This window comes from Cherax quadricarinatus, chromosome 4, assembly GCF_038502225.1.
Source record: "Cherax quadricarinatus isolate ZL_2023a chromosome 4, ASM3850222v1, whole genome shotgun sequence".
Classification (NCBI taxonomy): Eukaryota; Metazoa; Arthropoda; class Malacostraca; order Decapoda; family Parastacidae; genus Cherax; species Cherax quadricarinatus.
In genome coordinates this window covers 42,912,390-42,937,063 of record NC_091295.1, presented here as the reverse complement: position 1 = coordinate 42,937,063, position 24,674 = coordinate 42,912,390, and the positions used below count along the sequence as shown (strand labels likewise).

General features: G+C 37.9%; 1 protein-coding gene across 1 annotated transcript in view; it reads right to left on the bottom strand.

The window, feature by feature from the left end:
• Nucleotides 1-24,674, bottom strand: part of LOC128684341 (uncharacterized) — a 108,003-nt gene that overhangs the window by 31,214 nt on the left and 52,115 nt on the right. The window contains exon 6 of the mRNA XM_070098222.1: nt 8,592-8,736. Coding sequence (XP_069954323.1) covers nt 8,592-8,736 — 145 coding nt within the window. The remainder of the gene's footprint in view (nt 1-8,591; nt 8,737-24,674) is intronic.

Genomic DNA, 24,674 nt, shown 5'->3' with positions numbered 1-24,674 from the left:
AGCCCTTGTGTGGGGTATCTCCAAACTTAAATTTTATTTGCTGGGAAAAGAATTCATTTTAGAAACGGACCACAAACCTTTAATATACCTAGAAACTTTTAAGGGAACCAACAGTCGCCTCTTGAGGTGGACATTGGCACTCAAGGCTTTTAAGTTCCATATTGTGTATATCAATGGTTCATCCAATTACTTCTCTCACTGGTTAAGTCGTGACAGTCAGTAGAAGATTTGTTGCCTTACGCAACTTCCACATGTTAGAACTTTTTCCTCGCCTATTCTTCTTATACTCCTTGACTATAAGTCTTGGTAAGGGGGAGTGTGAGGGAAAAGTTCAATAGATAGGAGTAGCGAGGGAGTATATAGTAACAATAGTTTCATTGCCGGCTACTTGTTAAGGTAGGGTAAGTCAAGCTCCCGCTATTCCCGCCTTTTTTCCCCCTCCCCGAAAGTGATAGTTTCATTGCCGGCTACTTGTTAAGGTAGGGTAAGTCAAGCTCCCGCTATTCCCGCCTTTTTCCCCCACCCCGAAAGTGATAGTTTGACTGCCGGCTGCTTGTTAAGGTAGGGTCAGTCTAGCTCCTGCTATCCCTTCCCCTCCTCCTCCCCCCCCCCCGAAAGGTGACGTGTGGGGCTCTGGTCCAAACAGTAATCACTAGACTCACAGCTCCCAGCACTACTGTAAGTACATGCCTGCCTTGTAATAATCACCACAACTTTTAGGTATTGTACTTATCATGGAGAGTGATTATTTAAGCAGTGGGTAACCTGTCTATCTTTTCAGCTTGGATGACAGAGAGGGTCACCTGTCAATCAACGAGAAGAACTGGTGGAGATGGACTAACGTCCTGAGACTTCCCCTTTTTGGATTTAATTACCTGTGCACCTGTAAGAAATTGCAGGACGTAACCCCTCATCATTGCAGTGGTAAAGGACCTGCTTTCATGTCATCGGGATATAATACTCAAGGCTATTCTGTGAAAAACTAGCCAGTGGGTTGTAACCAACACCTGCGAATCCCCCCCCATCATCGGCAACGGCTACGATTTCAACACTCAGTGTCACCAACACCAGACACCCCTATATATATTAGCGTTGAATTCAGTTATCATTTATATTTTTCATTTTTCATTTTCTTTAATGTAGGATTAATGTTTCATATTTAAGTGTTTTATATTTTCTATATAATAAAGTGTTTATGTTTGTCTGTTATTTCTTTTTCTATTCACTAATTTTCCTGAGGAGGAGCCAGCCTTGGTAATACTGTCTGAAGTTGTTTCAGGGCTGAGTAAGCCTTCACACGATCGTTACCAGTCCGTCACTCTTGTCTTGACGTCAATCACTCTTGTCTTGACGTCAGTCACTCTTGTCTTGACGTCTCTCATCACTCTTGTCCTAACGTCAATCACTCTTGTCTTGACGTCTCTCATCACTCTTGTCTTGACGTCAATCACTCTTGTCTCGACGTCTCTCATCACTCTTGACATTTCTCATCACTCTTGACATTTCTCATCACTCTTGTCTTGACATTTCTCATCACTCTTCTCTTGACGTCACTCTTGTCTTTACCCCTCTCATCATTCTATTCTTGACGTCAATCACTCTTGTCTTGACGTCTCTCATCACTCTTGTCTTGACGTCATTCACTCTTGTCTCGATGTCTCTTATCACTCTTGACATTTCTCATCACTCTTGTCTTGACATTTCTCATCACTCTTGTCTTGACGTCACTCTTGCCTTTACCCCTCTCATCACTCTATTCTTGACGTCATTCACTCTTGTCTTTACGTCTCTCATCACTCTTGTCTTGACTTACGATATCGACTCGATGCCGATCTTCAAAAAACTCGACATTTTCTTCAATTGTGTGGATAACAATATTCTTCGGTAATATTTCCTTTGTATCCTTTCTCCCTCTTTCCTCTCATTCCTCCTTTTTCCCCTCCCCCCTCCTCTTAATGCCCCTTTATTGTCCCCCCTCTCACTTCCCCTTCATCCTTCCATAACATCTTGCCACATTCGACCCCATCCCATTTTTTATTCTTTCTTTCTACCTGTACCAGTATGAAGACAGCTTTCAGATGTCTTCATACTGGTACAGGGCTCTTGATCCAACGAACTGAAGCTGCCCTCAGAGTCCATGGCTCAAATATAATTACCTCTCAATCTCCAGGCGCTTCGTGACTCCTACGTGATAGGCACTAACCCCCCCCCCCCCGCGAATATAATAAAAATAATGTTAAAATAAATTCTATATTAATTCCAAGCTATATGTGAATAAATGAAATTTCGTATTAAAATATCCATGGGAGAAAATTAATGATTTATCTGGAATGACGCTTCATTTTATCTGTCCAATAAATCATATTTTTCCATTAAAACGGGAATCAGAATTTTGGTTTGCTATAAACTGATTGCAAAAATTGGAAATCGCAAGCTTGTCTTACCTCGCGCTGATTTAAGGACTTGCAGTTGCCAGTATTGTTGAGCTGCAACTCTAAAATTGTGCGTAAAGTTAGTAAAAGTCTCTGCAAGAGCTGTCAACAACAGCGAGTATTCAATAAACTCGTTCGTCTTCGTAGTCTAGGGCGTATCGGTTCACAAAATCGAAGCCCCGAGTTAAAAGTCTGGACGTGTTGTTTGCAAACTTTAAAAGCGCTGCGATATTATGAAAAAAGTGAGAGAAAGAGTCTAAACTGATTTTACTCGCTCTATTTTTGTCTTTTTTGGAGATAAGACAATTGAGCAGTTTACCTTCACCTTTCTGGCCAATCCTGCGACCAGTGTGAGGCGTTCATAATATTTTATTCATCTTCTTTTCTGCCCTTTCCTGCAAGATAAAATTCTCTCACTCTTTGGCAAATATGTTTTCTGTGTGTGTTTCAGAAAGCGTACGGGAGATCGATCCACCGTTCGCTAATCTTTGTTCAGTCTTTGACCAGTCAGACTGTTAGTGAATGCCTCTTAGCGAATAGAACATTAGAGAGTACGTCAACTGAAGCCAGGAGTCACGTCTTTACTTCCACACTGAGGGTGCGACAAAGCTCATAACGCAGCTCGCAATATCTAACCTTTGATAAATTCTTGACGCAGAGGGAGATCACAACTGCGCTCTGCATCTTACACTTGCAATTGTTCTTCTGAGATAATGTTCTCACGCACACTGCCAGTGAGGGACTGCAAGAGACGATGCAGCGAGTACTAGGTCATAGAGTCGCAATACAGCACTTATGCTGCAGTGTACACATTGCTTCAGAGAGGTAAGTCTTCTGGGTGATCCAGCACGTCCACGTCGCTGGCAGGATACTGCGGCGCCGGGACCGGTTCTATCTACGAAATTTTATGTCATTCTGACCACTTTCTCCAGTGTCTTAGTTATCTAGTAAATAATTCGTAGTTCATTTAATTATTATTGTATTTGCACACACACACACACACACACACACACACACACACACACACACACACACACACACACACACACACAAACATACAGTACGAATTTCGAATATCTTCTGAAGATAAACATTGAGAGAAGAATAGCAGGTGCGGGATGGGAGAAAACAGAATTCAGACGAGGAAACCTTGAAAAGATGAGAAAATTCTTGAAAGCAGTACAGTGAAAGAAAGTTGAGAGATTAAAGCCAATGAATGAGAAAATAAAGTACCTTGCTGGGAAGTGCTGGGAGGCAGAGGAGAACATCATACCCAGAAGAAAATTAGAAAAAGGTAAAAAAAATAGAATGTCCGCCGTTCAGCAAAAGTTGCAGAAAGGTTAACAACGAAAAGTAGAAGAGAATGGAAAACTATAGAAAGTGTGGGGAAAGAAGAAAGCAGAGAATTAAGGAGAAGAGCCAGAAACGAAAACGAAGAGTGAGAAGAGAAGAGAAGCTCAACGACAATTTGAAAATGACTAAACAACGAAGTCTGAACCGAAAACGGTTCATAGTCTCATCAGAAGAAAAGAAGAAACACGAGAGTAAAAGGATCAGGTAATAAGATGGAAGAAGGAAGGTATAAAGCTCACGAGAAGTGACAACTAAATCTGTAGTGAGTTAAACAAATTATTTAATGAAGTGTTTACAGTAGAAACACAGACAACACCAGAGAGTCCAAGAGAAAGTGGGCACAAACAGCTGATGACCACCATACACCCAACAGTGAAAGAGGTGAAAATACGTTTGAGCGTGCTGGTTACGTTAAAGGCAGACGAGGTGTCACCAGGGATTCAGCGAGAGGGAAGAGGAGAACTAGCAGAACTACTAGTTGAAACTTACATCTCAGATGAATACAGGACACTTGACAGATGTCTTCCTGTTTGGAGATAATGTAAAATTAACAAGAATAATGAAAACCGATAAGGGCAGGAAACTGCTACAAATAGACCAAGATAAAGTGTAATATTATTCAGACAAACTCATATCTGAGTTCAACCCCAGCGAATGCGATAAATGGGGAAGAGGCAAGTAGACTAAAAACTGAGTATAGACTCGTGGGGCAGGAGCTGCAAACCTCGCTTGAGGAGGAAGATCAAGAGGTGAGCATAGTGCTAAGCATATTGCCGGTAGCATACATCCGCCGAATATTTTCTGCAGCGAATGCTCGTTTGGCAAATCTAAAAGCAGCTTTCAAGAATCTCAGCGAAGAGTTATTCACTGCCCAATCTACGACATACGTAAAACCCATCTTGTAGTATACAGCAAAAGAATAACACTCCACCACCTCAACGCATGTTACGAAACCCGAGAAAGTGTTGAGTTGATTAGTGGTTCAGAGAACCGACAAGCTGATAAATTAGACACATGTACAACACTTGGGCATCTTTACTGAGGAAACGTTTCGCCACACAGTGGCTTCATCAGTCTATACGAAGGAGAATGGTGAAGAACAGGAGTCTGAGGTAATCAGTGCATCTGAGGGACTGATTACCTCAAATTCCTTCTGTTCTTCCCCATTCTCCTTTGTATGGACAGATGAAGTCACTGTGTGGCGAAACGTTTCCCCAATAAAGATACCCAAGTGTTGCACATGTGTCTAATTTATCAAAGTGTTGAGTTATGCAACGAGATCAGGCCAGTGAGTTATACGAGAGGCTGAAGGTACTAAATCTGATGACATTAGAGGACGGGAAAAGCCAGCGCAGCCATGATAACGACATACGAAATACTCAGAGGAACTGATAATATGGATCGGGATAGACCGTTTGAGAGACCGGGAATGGATACAGTATACAAGCGTACAGTTGAAAATTAAAATTACAGGTGAATCACAGTGATGTCAGGAAGTATTTCTTCAGCCTGAGAGAGGTCAAGAAGGTTTATATCCTGGACGAAGTAGTAGTGGAATCGGGCTCTATACACAGTTTTGAGAACAGTTATGACAGGACTCACGAAGGATGAGGGGAATAAATCCGGTAAGAGACATGTAAAAGTCAGTTCCAGAAGCCGAGACTCGACCTTCGGAAGTACGAACTGGAGAGTGCAATTAAAAGACTGCACATACGCATTACAGTAAATGAGAGTAATGAAGTTTAACAGAATAGTAGGACAGAGAACGAACTAATTTATTACGGGTGAAGCTAGAGCTCCACCCGGTGCCCCAGTAAGCTCTACCAGGTATCCAGGTAAGCCACTAAACACACGCATGGACTAATACACAAACATGCATGAGGAAGCAACCGGAAGCACTTTCCAGGAAGTTCCCGTTAAATCCAAGTCCGCTGAATAGAAGGTTTTTAATTTCTCTTTCAAAAGAAATCTGACAAGCAAAGCTAAATCAATTTTGATTTAATGTGCTTGTATTTACACTTTCTGTTGTGTCCACTATGCAGTAATGATCGCCTTAATAATTAATACGTAAAATATAAATAACTAAGTATGATAAATTGTTAGGTTTCAATCCAGTGGATTACACGAGGGTGAAAAAGAACGTCGTTTTCCCAATATCATCAGGAACTTTATTAGCCCTGAACGACGGAATATGGTAAGCACTTTGATGTATATAGGCTGAAAATTATTTATGTACTTGGAGATACATACCTGGGGATGTGTAACAAGAGTATCAAAATAATATATCAGTGTGCCAACACCCTGGAAAAAGTATATACACCTCCTGGTGTGTACATACTAATACATTGCGCTGACATATGTTCCTAGAGAGATGAACTACTGATAGGGTACATGCATTGAGATGCATATACTAGAGAGGAGTTGATCTGAAATTACTAGTACAATACTTAGAAATAATAAAAACAGAAGTATTCCAATAACAACAAAACGTAGTCGCGTGCCTAACAAAAATATGACAAAATACATACAGTATGAACATTGTAATAAGGCTTAAAACTATGGCGCTCTCGAAGCAGGAGGAATGAAAAGAGAGGGAGGGGAAGTAAAGTAAACGTGTGTGTGTGTGTGTGTGTGTGTTTGAAAATTTACGATAAATATTCTCTTATGTCATACTAACTTTTACTTTATATGTATATATATATATATATATATATATATATATATATATATATATATATATATATATATATATATATATATATATATATATATATATATATATATATATATATAATAATAATAATAATAATAACTTTCTAATATCGTCATTAAGAGTAAAAAGATAAATAGTTAGATAGATAGATAGATAGATAGATGGACAGATAGATAGATAGATAGATAAAGAGAGAGAGAGAGAGAGAGAGAGAGAGAGAGAGAGAGAGAGAGAGAGAGAGAGAGAGAGAGAGAGAGAGAGAGAGAGAGAGAGAGAGGAAGAGAGGAGAGAGAGAGAAAGAAAGATAGAGGATAGAGAAAGAGAGAGAATTCTCTTTAGCACACATTCCCTTGTCCTCGACCAACTGTACAAATACATAAATAAAATCTACGGATGACGCACCCCGCATTTCACTAGCTAACAAATGTCACTACTTATGATAATATCAATACACGATGTAAAGAATGTTTATAAAGCAAGAAGAACAGCAACAGACCACTGGGATAAAACGTGAATGTTTGTTCGTGAAAGACCTTTGGAAGGAGGAAAAAATATAAGTAGTAAATCCTAGAGAAAATCGGGAATACAACCCACATCTTAAAAGATTATATTCCATTTTACGCAATATTATATGCGATAATAATAATGTATATGATATTACTCAGAGGTTTCTATGAGACTTTTCAGTATTTCGTCATCTACTGGTATTTTTCATGTGTTAATCAGATTATGAAAAATGATAATTAAGCCTAGTTTGGTTGCAATAATTTTTCCAGTTATTTTCTAGTAATTTCCTGTCATCTTGAAATTGTCGTTACACGTTATGTTTCACCACAAAATATATAAAATGACTTTTCCAAATCAAGTTTGTTACGTCTTTGTGTATTTTGCAAAACTTTTTATTAAGTAATCTGGTAATCTTTACAGTGCAAGATTGAATAAATTCATCTCTTCCAAAGTAGCTTCTAACATCAACACACTAGCCTCGGAACAAAGACAAAGTAATTGACATCCAATCAACACGACTACACCAGAGATAATATTAAACGTATAGAAACCGTTCGAGAAGTGGTAGATAAGCCAGAGAGCACAAACTACTCAATAACCAGGAACAAATAGCGAATCCAGGAATGAGTAGGAAAGGTAAAGGCAACGAGACGACTAATGAGTGACCGGGAATGTCGTACACGAGGTCACAGTTGGAAATGAAAGATGCAGATGATTCACAGTGATGACAAGAAATATTTCTTCAGCCTGAGAGGTCATGGAGAGCTAAATGTTCCAGTGATACTGGGTTACTGCTTCTCGTGTCTGCCGCTGGTAGGAATAGTGATAAGCCAAGAAGAGTTGAGAAACTGTGTAATGACAAGAGTTATTGAAGAACCAGAGGAAACTGTACAGAACAGGGAGAAAGGGGGGAAGGGTTACAAGGCCAGACACTATGTTACCAATGGCAAGGACGTACAATAATTCAATTGACACAGGAGAGCTAACGGCCAGCTGCAAGATGGGCAATATGGAGCTTGTCCAATGTGGTGCTGGAACGAGGTGGTAAACGTAGGAGGAAGAATAGTAAGAGGCAGAGAGTTGATGGTTAACTGGTTATCGAAGAAAACAAATCGTGTCTCACAAACAAGTTGAAATTCTACGATGAAGATGACTTGAGTCAAGCACAAGGAAGATGACGCGAACAAAGCAGATGAAATGACAAACTATTTCTTCCAGACTGTCTTACACCTTCGGTACTATTCATCTCGAGTAAATAAGCAGCCACTTCTGTCGTGGCCAACCGAACAGCCTTCAGTGGTCGATGCTGCCATGGCCCACTCTAGGCCTTCACTTTCCCCACACCCTCACAAGTGTTGTTGGATATCAGCGTCTTCCTGTGCCCCTGCTGTATGGAAAGCAGGGACACAGGGGTAAAGAAACTGAAGAAGGAAGAGGAGGAAGAGAAGGAAGGAAATGAAGGGGTGAAAGAGGAAAGGAAGAAACTGGACGAGAAGGAAGAGGAGGGCAAGAACGGACGACCCCCCCCGCAAAAAAAATGTATAAAATAGAGTAAGACTGATTAACTACTTTCTCTCAACACTCACAGTGAACATCGAAGACTGAGCTGTTGGAGACGACTCTATCTTGCAGAGCTGGGCTGGCCGCAGAGCACCTCAGCGTGGCCCCGTGATCTGTCCAGCTCAGCTTGAGTTCCAACCAAGATCTGCTCACGTTCCTCTTAGACAAGTCCTGTATGAAAGACACAAGCAGAAAAAGAAGACATCATTAAAATGAATTTCTCTTTGTGAGGCTGTACAAGATATGGAAACGAACCAGTCCTTGCACGGAGAAATGCATAAGAAAGGCAGAAGCAGAAGAAAAGCATAAGAAAGGCAGAAACAGCAGAAGACTTGAAAGCCCTTAACATGGATGTACTTGAGGAAAGGCAGACAGCAGGAAACTGAAAGTCCTCAGCGAGGCTTTCCGCTGAGGATTATCTATTACAATCTATACTGAATGTAATGTGCTACTGTCGAGGTGGTCGGAGCAAGACCAGTAAAGCAGAGGTGTCCTTTGACAGTTTCCCGTAAGTTCCTCAGAAGAAAGAAAGATACTGTGAGAACAATTCCTTATTGACTGGTCTTGTAACGGGGACGATTTATGAATTATTATTATTATTATTATTTTCAAGGGGATGCAATAAATCGGAGGGGGTTATGCACCGCCTGAGGACTGGAACGTAATCAGGTTTATCAACTAAGTGAATATAATTTAATTAGGTAACGTCCTTGTTTGCTGAATGTGCCACACTGGTTTAGCACTTCGCAGAAATATATAGTAATAATAATAATAATGATAATAGGTAAAAGTGAATGGGTTTTATGCAGGAAGTGGCGGAAGTTCGCAACTCCATTTTCTGTTCAATCAGACTGTTGTTGTTCGACGAATAAAGGTCACAGTTCCGTGGCTGAAACGCATCAATATTAACCAACACAATGGAAATGTAAACTGAATGTCATTTTTGCTCATTCCGGACAATAACATTAAGTCACTCTCGACTTCATAATTATCTACAGACAGATGAAACACGTGATTCAATTTTCGTTTTCCATTATGGAAGGTTTGTTGTGAACAGAAGTAGCAATATTAAGATGGAAAAAATTGAAGAATTTCGTGTGAGCAAAGAATGGAGTAGAGTATTTTAAGATGGGTTCCTCAGGAGTCACATATTGCATGAGAGACTAGAAGGGAGAGAACCTACGGAAAGACGAGTGACGGATGAGTATTAGATGGGTGGGTCATCTTAAATTACTTCTAGTCTAGCGAAAGAGAGAGAGAAACATTGATTAGAGTTTTCTTTTCAGGGTGAAATTTGAGGTGGTACAACTAAATATGTATTTTAGGAGGAACAGATAGATGAAGAAGAAAAAGAAGAAGATCAACAACAAATAAAATTAAATAACATAATTTAAGGAAGAAGAGGAAAAGGATGAAGAGCATGCGGAGGAGAAGAAGGAGGAGGAGGAGGAGGAGGAAGAGGACGCTATTGCAAAGTAATTACTCCTGCCCTGCCTCTTAAGCAGGTCTTGTAAGACGAGGATATTGCTCTCCTTTGATGAGCTCCTCTTAGCCTCCTTCTCCTCCTCCTCCTCCTACCTTCCCCGCTGCTCTTAGTGCCAAGGTCTCTGTTACGACATTCCCTCTTGACTCCTAGCTTCTTAGACCTGAGCTTCAGCCCCTTTCCCCAGCATACGCCTTCTACTTGCTCCTAGTTCCTTTTAACTCCTCTCAGATCTCAGCTAACACATTTTAGCATCTTCGAGCTCCTAGCATCATTTCAGATCTCAGTGGAAACACCTCTTTTTTCAAGACCTTCTAACTCTAGATCTCGCACGATTCACTATTTTTCCAAAGCATTTTGTTTGTCATCATCACCATCAACTGGCTCATTCTCACCGCCTTTCACATCTCAACCAATAACTTTCTATCTCAGCTCCATCGCAATCTCAGTTCTCCTTTTTCCTGATCCTCATCACAGCTCAAACCTACATTCAAGTCAAAGTGCACATTAGCTTGGATTCTAATCAGGAAAAGATGAAAATCATTAGAATATAAAAAAAGGCAGAACATCAGAGTGAATGAGAAAAATACGTACACGTTAGGGTAGATGCATAGGTAATGAAAGAGTGAAGCGGAGAGGAATGCGAGAGCCTTGCGACACCGAGTCAAAAATATTTCCAAAAGGTATAGTTCCTCGTTTTTATATACACATAAAAATGCATTAACTGGATGGGCAGTGCGTTTGTCTAATGTTTCTCGCACAGGTAAACTTGGTAAGGTTTACAAACAGGCGAGGTCAAAAAGCACACATAGACATTCACCGTCACACACACACACACACACACACAAATAATTATTGGAGAGGACTTTAATTACTATCAGACTGAATGAATTATTAGGTTGAAACAGAAACTAAACAGCTAAATGAATGTCTAAACATGATAAACTAAAAAATGCAAAATCAAAGTCTCGGCGCTGTGCAATTAGCATACCTGCCTTTGATAATCTTGTGTGCAAGATATATGGAGAGGCACCGCCATATGTTTGTTCCACTGTATGCAAATCTCTGTTCCTATATTGACATCTAGGTGACTACAAATACGAAGCGCGTCTGTCTAGCGCTCACTAGACGGAGAATCAAGCCACCATCCACCACGTCTTGCGCTGAATGACCCCACATGGGTTTAGCTCTTAGCATGAGTTATTTAATTTATCCTACAATCCATTAATTGAATTCCTTCCAATTTTATTCAGTAAACAATGTGAGATCCCTGTCGTACTTTAATCGATTAACAGACTATCATGGTACTAAATTGGCTACAGCAACGTACTACTGAGAGTAATGAAAGAACCTGTTAAAGCTCTGCCAGTTACTGTGACAGCGTCAACTATTAGCATCATCATCAGGAGGGAGCGCTCAACGTGACAACGTAAAGTTCTACAGTGATACGTTATTTATTTTTTATTCATTTACATAAAATTACTATTCGTTATTCGTATGTTTAGATTTTGTAACTGTTTATGAGCGTATGCTACTGGACTACAGACTCTTTGCCTTGCTACTGCTTCTTATGGTCTCCGTTTCCCATTTTCTTTACGAGGAAATTTGTAAAACGTGAAATTTTTATTGACAGACAATAAGTTTTCCTTCACTTGTTGCGTCGAAAATAAAAAGTGAAATAAATCATAAATTTAAGAAAAAATAATTAAAATTTATGTCTGTGTTTAGGCTTTTTCATTTGAGAAAAATTCCCCAGTGAATCTTTCGGATAAATATAATTTTAATAAGATTTTCATCAGTTGAATGTCTCTTACTATTTAAAAAAATAGCAAAGTTATATTTAAGTTATATTTACATGGGCTTTCTCTCTTTTCCAATTTCTTTACAGTAAGTTTAAGGCAAAAATTATATTCATTGTACAAATTCTATGGCAACCCTTAGAAAGAATGTAGACTTTTGCCCTTGAGGAGCCTAATTGATAAGGAATAATGATACTAAGTACAGTCCCTGTTAGGAGTGGTTCATCTCTCACCTGTACCTGTATATATATATACACCAGTACAGTCACAAAGGCACACGAACACACCTCGGCACCAATAAAGCTCTCACTAAACTCTTTGACGACTTTGTAATTAACTTGTACCTGACTGTCATCTGCATGCAATTTGTATCTGACGTCTCTTCCTTTCTGTCTATCTGTCTGTTTCCCCTCTGTCTCCTTTATTACACTATCGGCTCTACACGACTTAGATTACGATTTCCTTCCTGGTTGGCTGGATGGTTAATTGGGTTAAAATCCTATTGGCTACACGAAACTCATTAAGGCTGTGTGTAACCAGTTCATCGCCATTAAAGAATACTTTAATCCCTAAAATAGGGTTTAAAGTAAATTCTTCACACACACACACACACATATATATATATCAGCTTCTCTTCAGAATCTCCCAAGAGCACAGTGTCATCAGCAAAGAGCAGCTGTGACAACTCCCACTTTGTGTGTGATTCTTTATCTTTTAACTCCACGCCTCTTGCCAAGACCCTCGCATTTACTTCTCTTACAACCCCATCTATAAATATATTAAACAACCACGGTGACATCACACATCCTTGTCTAAGGCCTACTTTTACTGGGAAAAAATTTCCCTCTTTCCTACATACTCTAACTTGAGCCTCACTATCCTCGTAAAAACTCTTCACTGCTTTCAGTAACCTACCTCCTACACCATACACTTGCAACATCTGCCACATTGCCCCCCTATCCACCCTGTCATACGCCTTTTCCAAATCCATAAATGCCACAAAGACCTCTTTAGCCTTATCTAAATACTGTTCACTTATATGTTTCACTGTAAACACCTGGTCCACACACCCCCTACCTTTCCTAAAGCCTCCTTGTTCATCTGCTATCCTATTCTCCGTCTTACTCTTAATTCTTTCAATTATAACTCTACCATACACTTTACCAGGTACACTCAACAGACTTATCCCCCTATAATTTTTGCACTCTCTTTTATCCCCTTTGCCTTTATACAAAGGAACTATGCATGCTCTCTGCCAATCCCTAGGTACCTTACCCTCTTCCATACATTTATTAAATAATTGCACCAACCACTCCAAAACTATATCCCCACCTGCTTTTAACATTTCTATCTTTATCCCATCAATCCCGGCTGCCTTACCCCCTTTCATTTTACCTACTGCCTCACGAACTTCCCCCACACTCACAACTGGCTCTTCCTCACTCCTACAAGATGTTATTCTTCCTTGCCCTATACACGAAATCACAGCTTCCCTATCTTCATCAACATTTAACAATTCCTCAAAATATTCCCTCCATCTTCCCAATACCTCTAACTCTCCATTTAATAACTCTCCTCTCCTATTTTTAACTGACAAATCCATTTGTTCTCTAGGCTTTCTTAACTTGTTAATCTCACTCCAAAACTTTTTCTTATTTTCAACAAAATTTGTTGATAACATCTCACCCACTCTCTCATTTGCTCTCTTTTTACATTGCTTCACCACTCTCTTAACCTCTCTCTTTTTCTCCATATACTCTTCCCTCCTTGCATCACTTCTACTTTGTAAAAACTTCTCATATGCTAACTTTTTCTCCCTTACTACTCTCTTTACATCATCATTCCACCAATCGCTCCTCTTCCCTCCTGCACCCACTTTCCTGTAACCACAAACTTCTGCTGAACACTCTAACACTACATTTTTTAAACCTACCCCATACCTCTTCGACCCCATTGCCTATGCTCTCATTAGCCCATCTATCCTCCAATAGCTGTTTATATCTTTCCCTAACTGCCTCCTCTTTTAGTTTATAAACCTTCACCTCTCTCTTCCCTGATGCTTCTATTCTCCTTGTATCCCATCTACCTTTCACTCTCAGTGTAGCTACAACTAGAAAGTGATCTGATATATCTGTGGCCCCTCTATAAACGTGTACATCCTGAAGTCTACTCAACAGTCTTTTATCTACCAATACATAATCCAACAAACTACTGTCATTTCGCCCTACATCATATCGTGTATACTTATTTATCCTCTTTTTCTTAAAATATGTATTACCTATAACTAAACCCCTTTCTATACAAAGTTCAATCAAAGGGCTCCCATTATCATTTACACCTGGCACCCCAAACTTACCTACCACACCCTCTCTAAAAGTTTCTCCTACTTTAGCATTCAGGTCCCCTACCACAATTACTCTCTCACTTGGTTCAAAGGCTCCTATACATTCACTTAACATCTCCCAAAATCTCTCTCTCTCCTCTGCATTCCTCTCTTCTCCAGGTGCATACACGCTTATTATGACCCACTTCTCGCATCCAACCTTTACTTTAATCCACATAATTCTTGAATTTACACATTCATATTCTCTTTTCTCCTTCCATAACTGATCATTTAACATTACTGCTACCCCTTCCTTTGCTCTAACTCTCTCAGATACTCCAGATTTAATCCCATTTATTTCCCCCCACTGAAACTCTCCTACCCCATTCAGCTTTGTTTCGCTTAGAGCCAGGACATCCAACTTCTTTTCATTCATAACATCAGCAATCATCTGTTTCTTGTCATCCGCACTACATCCACGCACATTTAAGCATCCCAGTTTTATAAAGTTTTTCTTCTTCTCTTTTTTAGTAAATGTATACAGGAGAAGGGGTTACTAGCCCATTGCTCCCGGCATTTTAGTCGCCTCATACGACACGCATGGCTTACGGAGGAAAGATTCTTTTCCACTTCCCCATGGACAATAGAAGAAATAAAAAAGAACAAGAGCTATTTAGAAAAAGGAGAAAAACCTAGATGTATGTATATATATATATATATGCATGTGCGTGTCTGTGAAGTGTGACCAAAGTGTAAGTAGGAGTAGCAAGATATCCCTGTTATCTAGCGTGTTTATGAGACAGTACTACTACTATATATATATATATATATATATATATATATATATATATATATATATATATATATATATATATATATATATTTATATATATATATACATACATATATATACATACATACATATATATATATATATGTATATATATATATATATATATATATATATATATATATATATATATATATATATATATATATATATATATATATATACGAATATATATATATATATATATATATATATATATATATATATATATATATATATATATATATATATATATATATATATATATACACCTCTTCACTGGTGTATTTACAATTCAACAACCAGTATTCAGCAGTAAATTTTAAACTAAAGCCTTGGCTTTATCAATATTTTTATTATTATTTAACAAAGTAACTTAATAAGCATCTACTTTGCTTAATATTAAGCGATGCGCATAAATACTATTGAGGTTGTCGTTTCTGCAGCAGTAATAATCGCCGTGTATCTATTGATAATCAGGCCAATAATTCCTTTGAAACTGAAACAACACTATGAGTTTATTACTAGTAATTATAGTAAAGTACCTCGTTTTAAGGCAATTATCATGAGATATCTTGTATCACGAGCAATTATCATGCAATAACTGGTACCACGAGCAATTAGTATGCAGTAACTGGCATAATGAGTAATTATCATACGGTAACTGGTACCACGAGCAATTATCATGCAGTAACTGGTATCACGATTAGTTATCATACAGTAACTGTCTTCGCTCCCTCCGTCCATCTATCCTCCCTTCTCATCTACCTTCTTTCCTTCCCACCTACCTTCCTCCCTCCCCACCTACTTTTTATTTTCCATTCCTTTCTTCCCTCATTCCTTCCCACTTACCTTTCCTTTCCGCCTACCTTCCCTCCCTACCGACCTTCATTCCTCCCCTTCCTTCCCTCCTGCCTTCCTTCTTCATCTTCCTTCCTTCCTTCGTTCCCACCTGCCATCCTCCCTATTCCCCTTTATTTTTTTGGCCTTCTTTTCTTTCTCTTGTTGTTCCTATTATATAAATTTGCCTTTGTGATTACAACAAGAACTCTCGGGTCATCAGGGATCATGGTGAAGGGCTCTCAGTCTAAGGAATTAGAGGTACTCTCTTCTTCCTAGGATTAACCATGATTATCTACCAATTTCCAAGTGCTACATGACCCCTACGGAGTTACCGCTTCTTCAGGAAGACGAAACAACAACAACAGCAACAACAATAATAATAATAATAATAATAATAATAATAATAATAATAATAATAATAATAATAATAATATTATTATTATTATTATTATTATTATTATTATTGTTTTGTTAATAATAATAATATTACCATTAACAGAAGTATAATTCCATTTCAGTTTAGCAATAGCCAATGGGCGGATAAATTTTGGTAATTTTTTTTTAATGCCATAAATTTTATTTATATCGTTTATGTGGTGGTTATGCTATAACGTTAAAGGGGCTTTGAAATATCCATATGTATATATATTTTTTTGGTAACCTGCTTTTGAAAAATTGTTTTTATATTGCATATGCGTTCAAAATTCTGGATGTCACAAGAATATATATATATATATATATATATATATATATATATATATATATATATATATATATATATATATATATATATATATATATATATATATAACTGCATTTCAATTTTTTTTCTCTGCTTTTACGAATTTATTTATTTTAGTTAAGACTCTGATGTTTGAACTTGTCTAAAATTACCTTTAAATTATATTAATAATTACACTAATTAATTACACTTATCAATTACACTAATTAATTGCACTAATTACACAAGATATTTAATTACATTAATTATACAAGAATTAAATTTATTACTCAATAAATTCATTTGTTCTGCACAACTTCCTATTATTAGACAATAATATATTTATACATAATTTTAATAATAATGAAATAATTGTAAATATATATATATATATATATATATATATATATATATATATATATATATATATATATATATATATATATATATATATACAAATATATATATATATATTTATATATATATATATATAAACACTAATCTCTGGCTGAAGGAGACTCGAGCCTACGAACCTTGGAACAAGGTACGCTGCGCATTACCATTCTCACCACACTGGACCAATACCTTGCCGTCCAGCTTGCGCTAGACGTTGATTCAAGGCAGCCAGCTTTCAGGGAGATGGCTTACAGCCTAGGTTCGAGTCTCCTTCATTCAGAGATCAGTGTTTGTGTATATTTCGCCTGCTCTTGCGAATTCCTTGCATATATATATATATATATATATATATATATATATATATATATATATATATATATATATATATATATATATATATTACAATATGACTGATTATTCTATTTGCAAAATATCTGTCACTGAACAATGGCAGATTATCAGTATTTTCTGGCCATCATTTCGTAAACATTACGTTGGCAGCTCTGATATTATTGACGTTTCCCGCCCATGAGGCTTTAAACATTACGTTGGCAGCACTGAGATTATTGGTGTTTCCTACCCATGATTTTTTAAACATTAACTTGACAGCTGTGAGAAAAATAAACATGTCTGTTGTGATTGTTTATTGTTTATGCCGTCGACAAATCTGTTAAAACTTTGGTTTAAAAAGTTTAGTGAAATATTACCGAATATAGAAGAACAAGAGATAACTTGCGTTTTATTGCATAATGCGACGTTTCAGGAAATAATGAGGCGTTTTCTGACGCGTTTGAAATTTTATTAACCATTTGCATATAAACAATGGAACTGATGTAGCTTTTCCTTAATATTATTAAGCATTGATATTGAAAACATGTTTCCTACGTGCTCTTTAAGCTGCATTTCTTTTATATTAAATGATTTTTTTTATTTGAAGTTTCAACGAATTTGGGGGAAAATTTCGATTTCCCACTTACTTCTGTTTCTGTGTCTTTGGTTGATTATCTGTCTGTCTGCCTGTCACTGTGTCTGTCTGCCTCTGTCTGTCCGTCTCTCTCTCTCTCTCTCTCTCTCTCTCTCTCTCTCTCTCTTTCTCATTTCAGAACCACATTTTCTCACGTTACTTTTGAAGTGTGATTAATAGGCAAAGTTCTCGAACAGAAGCCTCAATGGCGTAAAGTTTTGGTTAAGTCGTAGGAGGCATGCATGAGATGACGGGGAATCGAACCTGCGTACAGTTGGTAATTAATTATGGTATTATTGCGCCTTGCTAACTATGTTATTAATGTTTGCTGAAAGTTTACTAAGTACGTTTGTCAGTTGTTTCGTCAGAATGTGTTTAGGCTTTCAGATATGAATGTGCGTGTGTATATCTGTGTTTCTGTGTAATTGTATATTTGCATGTTTTATGTGTATTAATATGAGTTACTGTGTGTTTGTGTATGTATATGAGTATTTGTGTGTTTTATATGTATGTGTGTATTCGTGTATTCATGCATTTATAAGTATTTTTGTGTTCATGTGTAATCGAACCTGCTCGACTCGTTGCAAGTAATGACCCACATGGGTTTAGGGCTCCGTGTAATAGAATGGGAACCAAATTATTTTTCTCAAACTTGATTTGAAGAAATAAAAGCATCATTATGATGTAGATAAAACAATTGACAAATAATAACTCCTCCCCCACCGTCCCCAGCCAGGCCTTCTCTACTTTTCTCTCCCAGATATAAATTTACAATGGTCTAGGAAGGATCGAAACGTCGTCGTAAGGTTTCTCTCCTAATTCAGGGCTTATGGTGAAGTGTTCTAGTTACAGTATTTTGACTTTTATATTCTTCATTTGAAGCAGTGCACCAGAACCTCAGCTAAACTTCTAAATGTCGTTTATGGGGAAAATTCTGCTCAAGTTTTCCTCTTGTTAGGTTTATGTCAATTTTAGCATCGAGAATACAGTGACTTTTTTTTTTTTTAACCGTGAGGCTTAACCATATACATACTAGTCTGTATCCTTCCATCCCTTCTGTAGTGTGTGTGTGTGTGTGTGTGTGTGTGTGTGTGTGTGTGTGTGTGTGTGTGTGTGTGTGTGTGGTCTACTTCATGCCCCTTGATTGCTTTACCTCCTTCAATAAACTCGCTGCTACCCCAAGGCCGGTAATTTGCACTTGCCAGGACACTTCTGATTTCCATGGTCGTCTCTCCCTTAGAAATATTCCGAACCTTCTCTGGGAGTCACCCATCTTCCTCGACTGCATTTTATTTTCTCTACCCGTACTAGGAAATAAGCGAAAATCATTTATGTTGGTGGGGAGCTTACGTTTCTATTATTATTATTATTATTATTATTATTATTATTATTATTATTATTATTAGTAGTAGTAGTAGTAGTAGTAGTAGTAGTAGTAGCAGCAAAAGTAATATTATTTATTGCCTTATTTTTATTATTTATATTATTATACCATTATCATTTTTATATTTTTTCTACGATTTTCATTATTGTATTATAATTATATTATGGCACATTATATAACAACAACAACAACAACAAGAATAACAATAATAATAATAATAATAATAATAATAATAATAATAATAATAATAATAATAATAATAATAATAATAATAATTATTATTATTATTATTAATTATATATTATTATTATTATTAATTATATATTATTATTATTACTATTAATTATATATTATTATTATTATTATTATTATTATTATTATTATTATTATTATTATTATTATTATTATTATCTCAGTAATTACCACGATTATCATTAACATTTTCGAAATTATATTCCATGTTTTTATTGACTGGCTATTCCTTAGGTGCGAGTGGCAGTGACGACAGTAATGACCTTACAATGACCCCCATTACATTAGGAAAACAAGAACCCCCATGAAAAAATATAATGACCAATGAGACAAGGAAAGTATATCATTCTCATGTCCGATGATTATCAGAATCATCATAATTCCGGAGCTGATTGCAGGAGTTGAAATTCGGCTGATAATTCTTGAAAATGAGCGATAATAGTCACAATACCGTGTTTGGAATAATTCATATTGAACAATGAAATTCACATTATTATCTTATAATCTTAAAGAAGCGTTAAACCTGCAAGGGTAATACAGAACAAAAGTCATATATCCGTGAGTGGAAAAATTCACTAGCATCTCACACGACAGACGAAACTATAGACAATGTTTCGATCCGTCTTGGACCTTAGTAGCGTGATAATGGTACAGGATTGACCGAAATGGTGCAGGATAGACCGAAACGTCTATCCTGCACCATTCTGATCGAAGGTGTGTTGAGGTATTTCTCAATTATTACTGAGAATTAATATGAATTTACAGTTTTTGTGTGTATGAGAGATGTCCTATGAGGCAGGAGAGGCTAGTGTGAGGGAATGTGTGAAGGAGAGAGAAAATGAGGGGTGAATGTGAGGGAGAGCGTGATGGAGGGAATGAGGGAGAGAATGAGAAAGTGAAGGAGGGTATACAGATTCTCCTGTGATCCTCAGACGTACAGACATAAGCATGTACCTCACATGCAGACAAAACAGACTACTAGATGACAGACGTGCTATCAAACGCATAAACACCAAACAGACAGACAAGATTTCAGTGCAAGCAATTAGCTCATTCAATACAGCAGCTCGACTCGAAGAAGCTTCCTAAATACACACACACACACACACGCTGCGTCCAATGTATTGGGCTGGTGATTCCTAATTGAGTATTCTGTGTATCACGCGAGTGTGATAGCTAGAACTGATAGAAGTGTTGGTATGGTGTTCTTAAGATAACCTGGAAATTAGCCATATACAGGAGAACGTTTTAAAATCTAGATGTAGGCTTTAGTAAGGGATAGAAGGATAGAAGAGAGGGATTTCTATACCTCGTGATTGTAGTAGTAGTAGTAGTAGTAAGTAATGCTACTACTACTGTTGCTACTACTGCTACTTCTAATACTACTATTATTAATTTTATTATTATTTTTATTATTATTATTATTAATTTTATTATTATTATTATTATTATTATTATTATTATTATTATTATTATTATTATTATTATTATTATTATTATTATTATTATTATTATTATTATTATTATTATTATTATTATTATTATTATTATTATTATTATTATTATTATTATTTTGATTATTATTATTATTATCATTTTTATTAACTTGAAAACGGTAACCTGATATGGGTTATGATATGACTAAAAAAGGGGAGACTAATAGAGAAGCACGCGAGCAAGAGTGGCAAATCTTGAGTGGCTGATGTTTGACAAGCTCAAACTTTATCGCAGACTCTGACGTCTGCCTGTGAGTGTATCATGTTGACATCACAAACCTGCAATGTGTGTGTGTGTGTGTGTGTGTGTGTGTGTGTGTGTGTGTGTGTGTGTGTGTGTGTGTGTGTGTGTGTGTGTGTGCGTGTGTGTGTGTGTGTGTGTGTGTATCACGATCCTACACAAGAGTGCCGTTGCTAAATACATAACAATACAAGTCTTCCCTGCAGGGCCAAGCCGGAGAGATGAGAAAACCCGCCACGACGATATTAGCATCAACATTCACTTGGGTCAATTGCACCAAATACGCATCCCTGGGCTTCTCATCTCTATCTTCCGGTCCCCATCCCCCAACACCATCAAACACTCCTGCCCAAGGTATCTGATCCTCTTCCAGCACCTCCTCTGTTTGCCCACCTTTCACCTTTATTACGCGGGAAGCTGGGAATGACGATTTACTCCATTCGATTCGGAGGCTTCTGATGGAAGTCTCGAGTCTTATATAACTGATACGGAAGACAGGTTCAAGACCATGGAGACATACCTTGTGGAAAAAGAAAATAATAGTTGTGCCAAAAACCATGAATGAGAATTGTGTTAGCGTCTATAATTGTGAATGACAGTTACATCAGCGTTCATGATGACACTTAGCTCAGCGTCAGAGATTATTGTTCTTGACGTCAGCAATAACAGTTGTGGCAAAATGAGAGGTAATCCTGGTGACGATGTCAAAAAATGATGAATGTGTTACCGTTGAAAATTATAGTTGTTTTAACATTAAATCATTATAGTTACGTCAGCGTCACTAACGATAACTTTGTTGACGTCAAAACTGTAAAAAATAAAAGAATGTATTTCTGACAAGTGGGCGAAACATCCTTTTTCTTACAATAACGTTTCGCTCTTTATCAAGTTATGAATTGAGAAAGTAAAAATCTGTCCCAGAAAAAAAACTTGTTCTTAAACCTGGTATGTTTCTCATCATAGGTAATATCTTAGCAGGTAAAGAAGGGTATCGAGGCTGTCTGGAGCCTCACCAGCCCTTAAAAAAAATCTGCAACACATCCGAGTTCGTCTTTTGAAAATTCTCCAGCCGAGAGGTGGCTCACGTCTAGCTTCCAGACTTGGTTGGTTTTAATATGATTAGGTCAATAAAGCTTTCCAAGATGACCGTCGAGGCTTACTCTTCCTTTCCTAGGTCAGGGTGAGACTGAACACCTTTTAAGGCTGAGGGACTGATTACCTCAAACTACTACTTATTCACGTCTTCCACTGTCAAACTGCTTATTTACGTCGTTTATAGTCTCCAGTAGATTCATCATGTCTCGGTAATTGATCACCTCAAATGTCTTCCACCATTTCCAACAAATCCATCAAAGGCTGAGGGACTGATCCCCTCAAACTACTACTACTTCATGTTGACAATCTTCATTTTACTCAAACCATACCACGGGAGAAGATAGAGCCCGCGATCAGAGAGACATAAAACTCCAGACCGAAGTGTTAGCCAGGTACGATTTCGTTAGTTCAGTATTACTCTCTGCACTGGACTGATAAAGCCACTGGATGGCGAATCGTCTCGACAACGAAGATACCCAAGTGTTGCGCAGGTGTCTTAGTCATAAAGCCAAGCTGGTAACTCATCTTTGAGATGAGATAACCTGCGAGGCTTCCTCCCCTAAGTCAGGGCAGGTGCCAAGTCACCTGTGGCTAGCAGGAACCTGGCACCTTTCCTAGGTCAAGGCAGGTGCCAACTCAAGTGTGGTTAAGCAGGTACTTTGCACCTTCCCTAGGTAACGGCAGGTAGCAACTCACCTGTGGCGAGCAGGAACCTGGCACCTTCCCTAGGTCAGGGCAGGTGGCAACTTACCTGTGGTGAGCAGAAAATTGGCGAGGGTATCCAGATGGTCTAATTATGAACTAACTCCTCCCTGCCTTCGCCATTTTCAAGATGATTAAGTCAATATATCGTTCAGGAGCTAATTCCCCGCCTCCTTACTCTGTCAGAGAAGCTATTATTTACTTCGTGTGAGTCTTCAGTTTTTTTTCTAGTTATTTACCTCAACATCTTCTTAGCTTCGCTATTTCTATAATATGTAAGTCAATAGGTAATTCTACAGATCTTTCCCTTTAAGGGGTGCATCATGAAGGTAATTATTATTGTTGTTGCTATTATTATTACTCGGGGTGTAACGCATGCGTCAAGACATACCTCCTCTCAGGGTAACCTGCGTAATCTTTCAGGCATGCGTCAGGCCTGTCCGCTGAGAGAAGCCTGCGTACTTTTACAGACATGCGTCAGAGCAAACGACCTACCGGATAGCCTGAATATCCTTCAGGCACACGCCAAAGTACGCGTCAAAACATGCGTCAAGACATGTGTTCTGTAAGGATAACCTGCGGAAGCCCCTTCAGGCATGTGCTGACTAACCTGCATGCAGAAGTAACCTCCCAAGCAGTAAATTATGAATCTCATCTTCTCCCGAGGCTTCGCTAGGACCTGGATGGTTTGGCCAACACTAAACCCTTGAGAAAGCACCCATTCCCTGCGGCAGGTGATGACTGACCTGCCTAGTGAGGCCTTCTTGCAGGCGGCCGACGTCATTAAACTGCCGTGAAGAGGCTCCCTTCCCTGACTTTGCAGCTTCCAAGACGATTAGGTCACTAAATCACCTTCAGCGCGTTTTACTGTGTCTCCTCAAACCCACTTTCTCCTTTGTGCTCGCCGGAAACTTGCGTGGTAAGGGCCCCTTTCCAGTAGCACCAGCAGTAAGAGCCCCTTTCTAGTGGCCCCAACGGTAAGAGCCCCTTTCTCGTGGCACCAATGGTAAGGTAACAGTAAGGCCCTCCTTCTCGTAGTACCAACAGTAAGGGTATCTTTCTTGTAGTACCAATGGTTAGGCCCTCTTTCTCGTGGCACCAACGGTAAGAACCACCTTCTCGTGGCACCAACGGTAAGAACCAACTTCTCGTGGCACCAACGGTAAGAACCAACTTCTCGTGGCACCAACGGTAAGAACCAACTTCTCTGTTGCCCCTCTAAAATTTTACAAATAATTCTTTATCATCGTCCATACCTTCACTAGGTCTCAGCTGTCTGGAATACCAAATCACTTTGAAGATTGCTAAGAGGGGTCGATAAGTGGAACTTTTGGTCTGTTTCGCAGATTACCAGACAGAGGATCGAGCCTTCACTTCACATAAATGTAATCATTTTGAATTTCCTGTTTGATTTTTTAGTTACATAAAGATTTACCTGTGTGATAGAAAATATCATCTGCTTGACTTATTATTACTATTATTTTTTCTTATTATTATCAATATTATTATTATTATTATTATTATTATTATTATTATTATTATTATTATTATTATTGGTATATTATTATTTTATGGCATTTT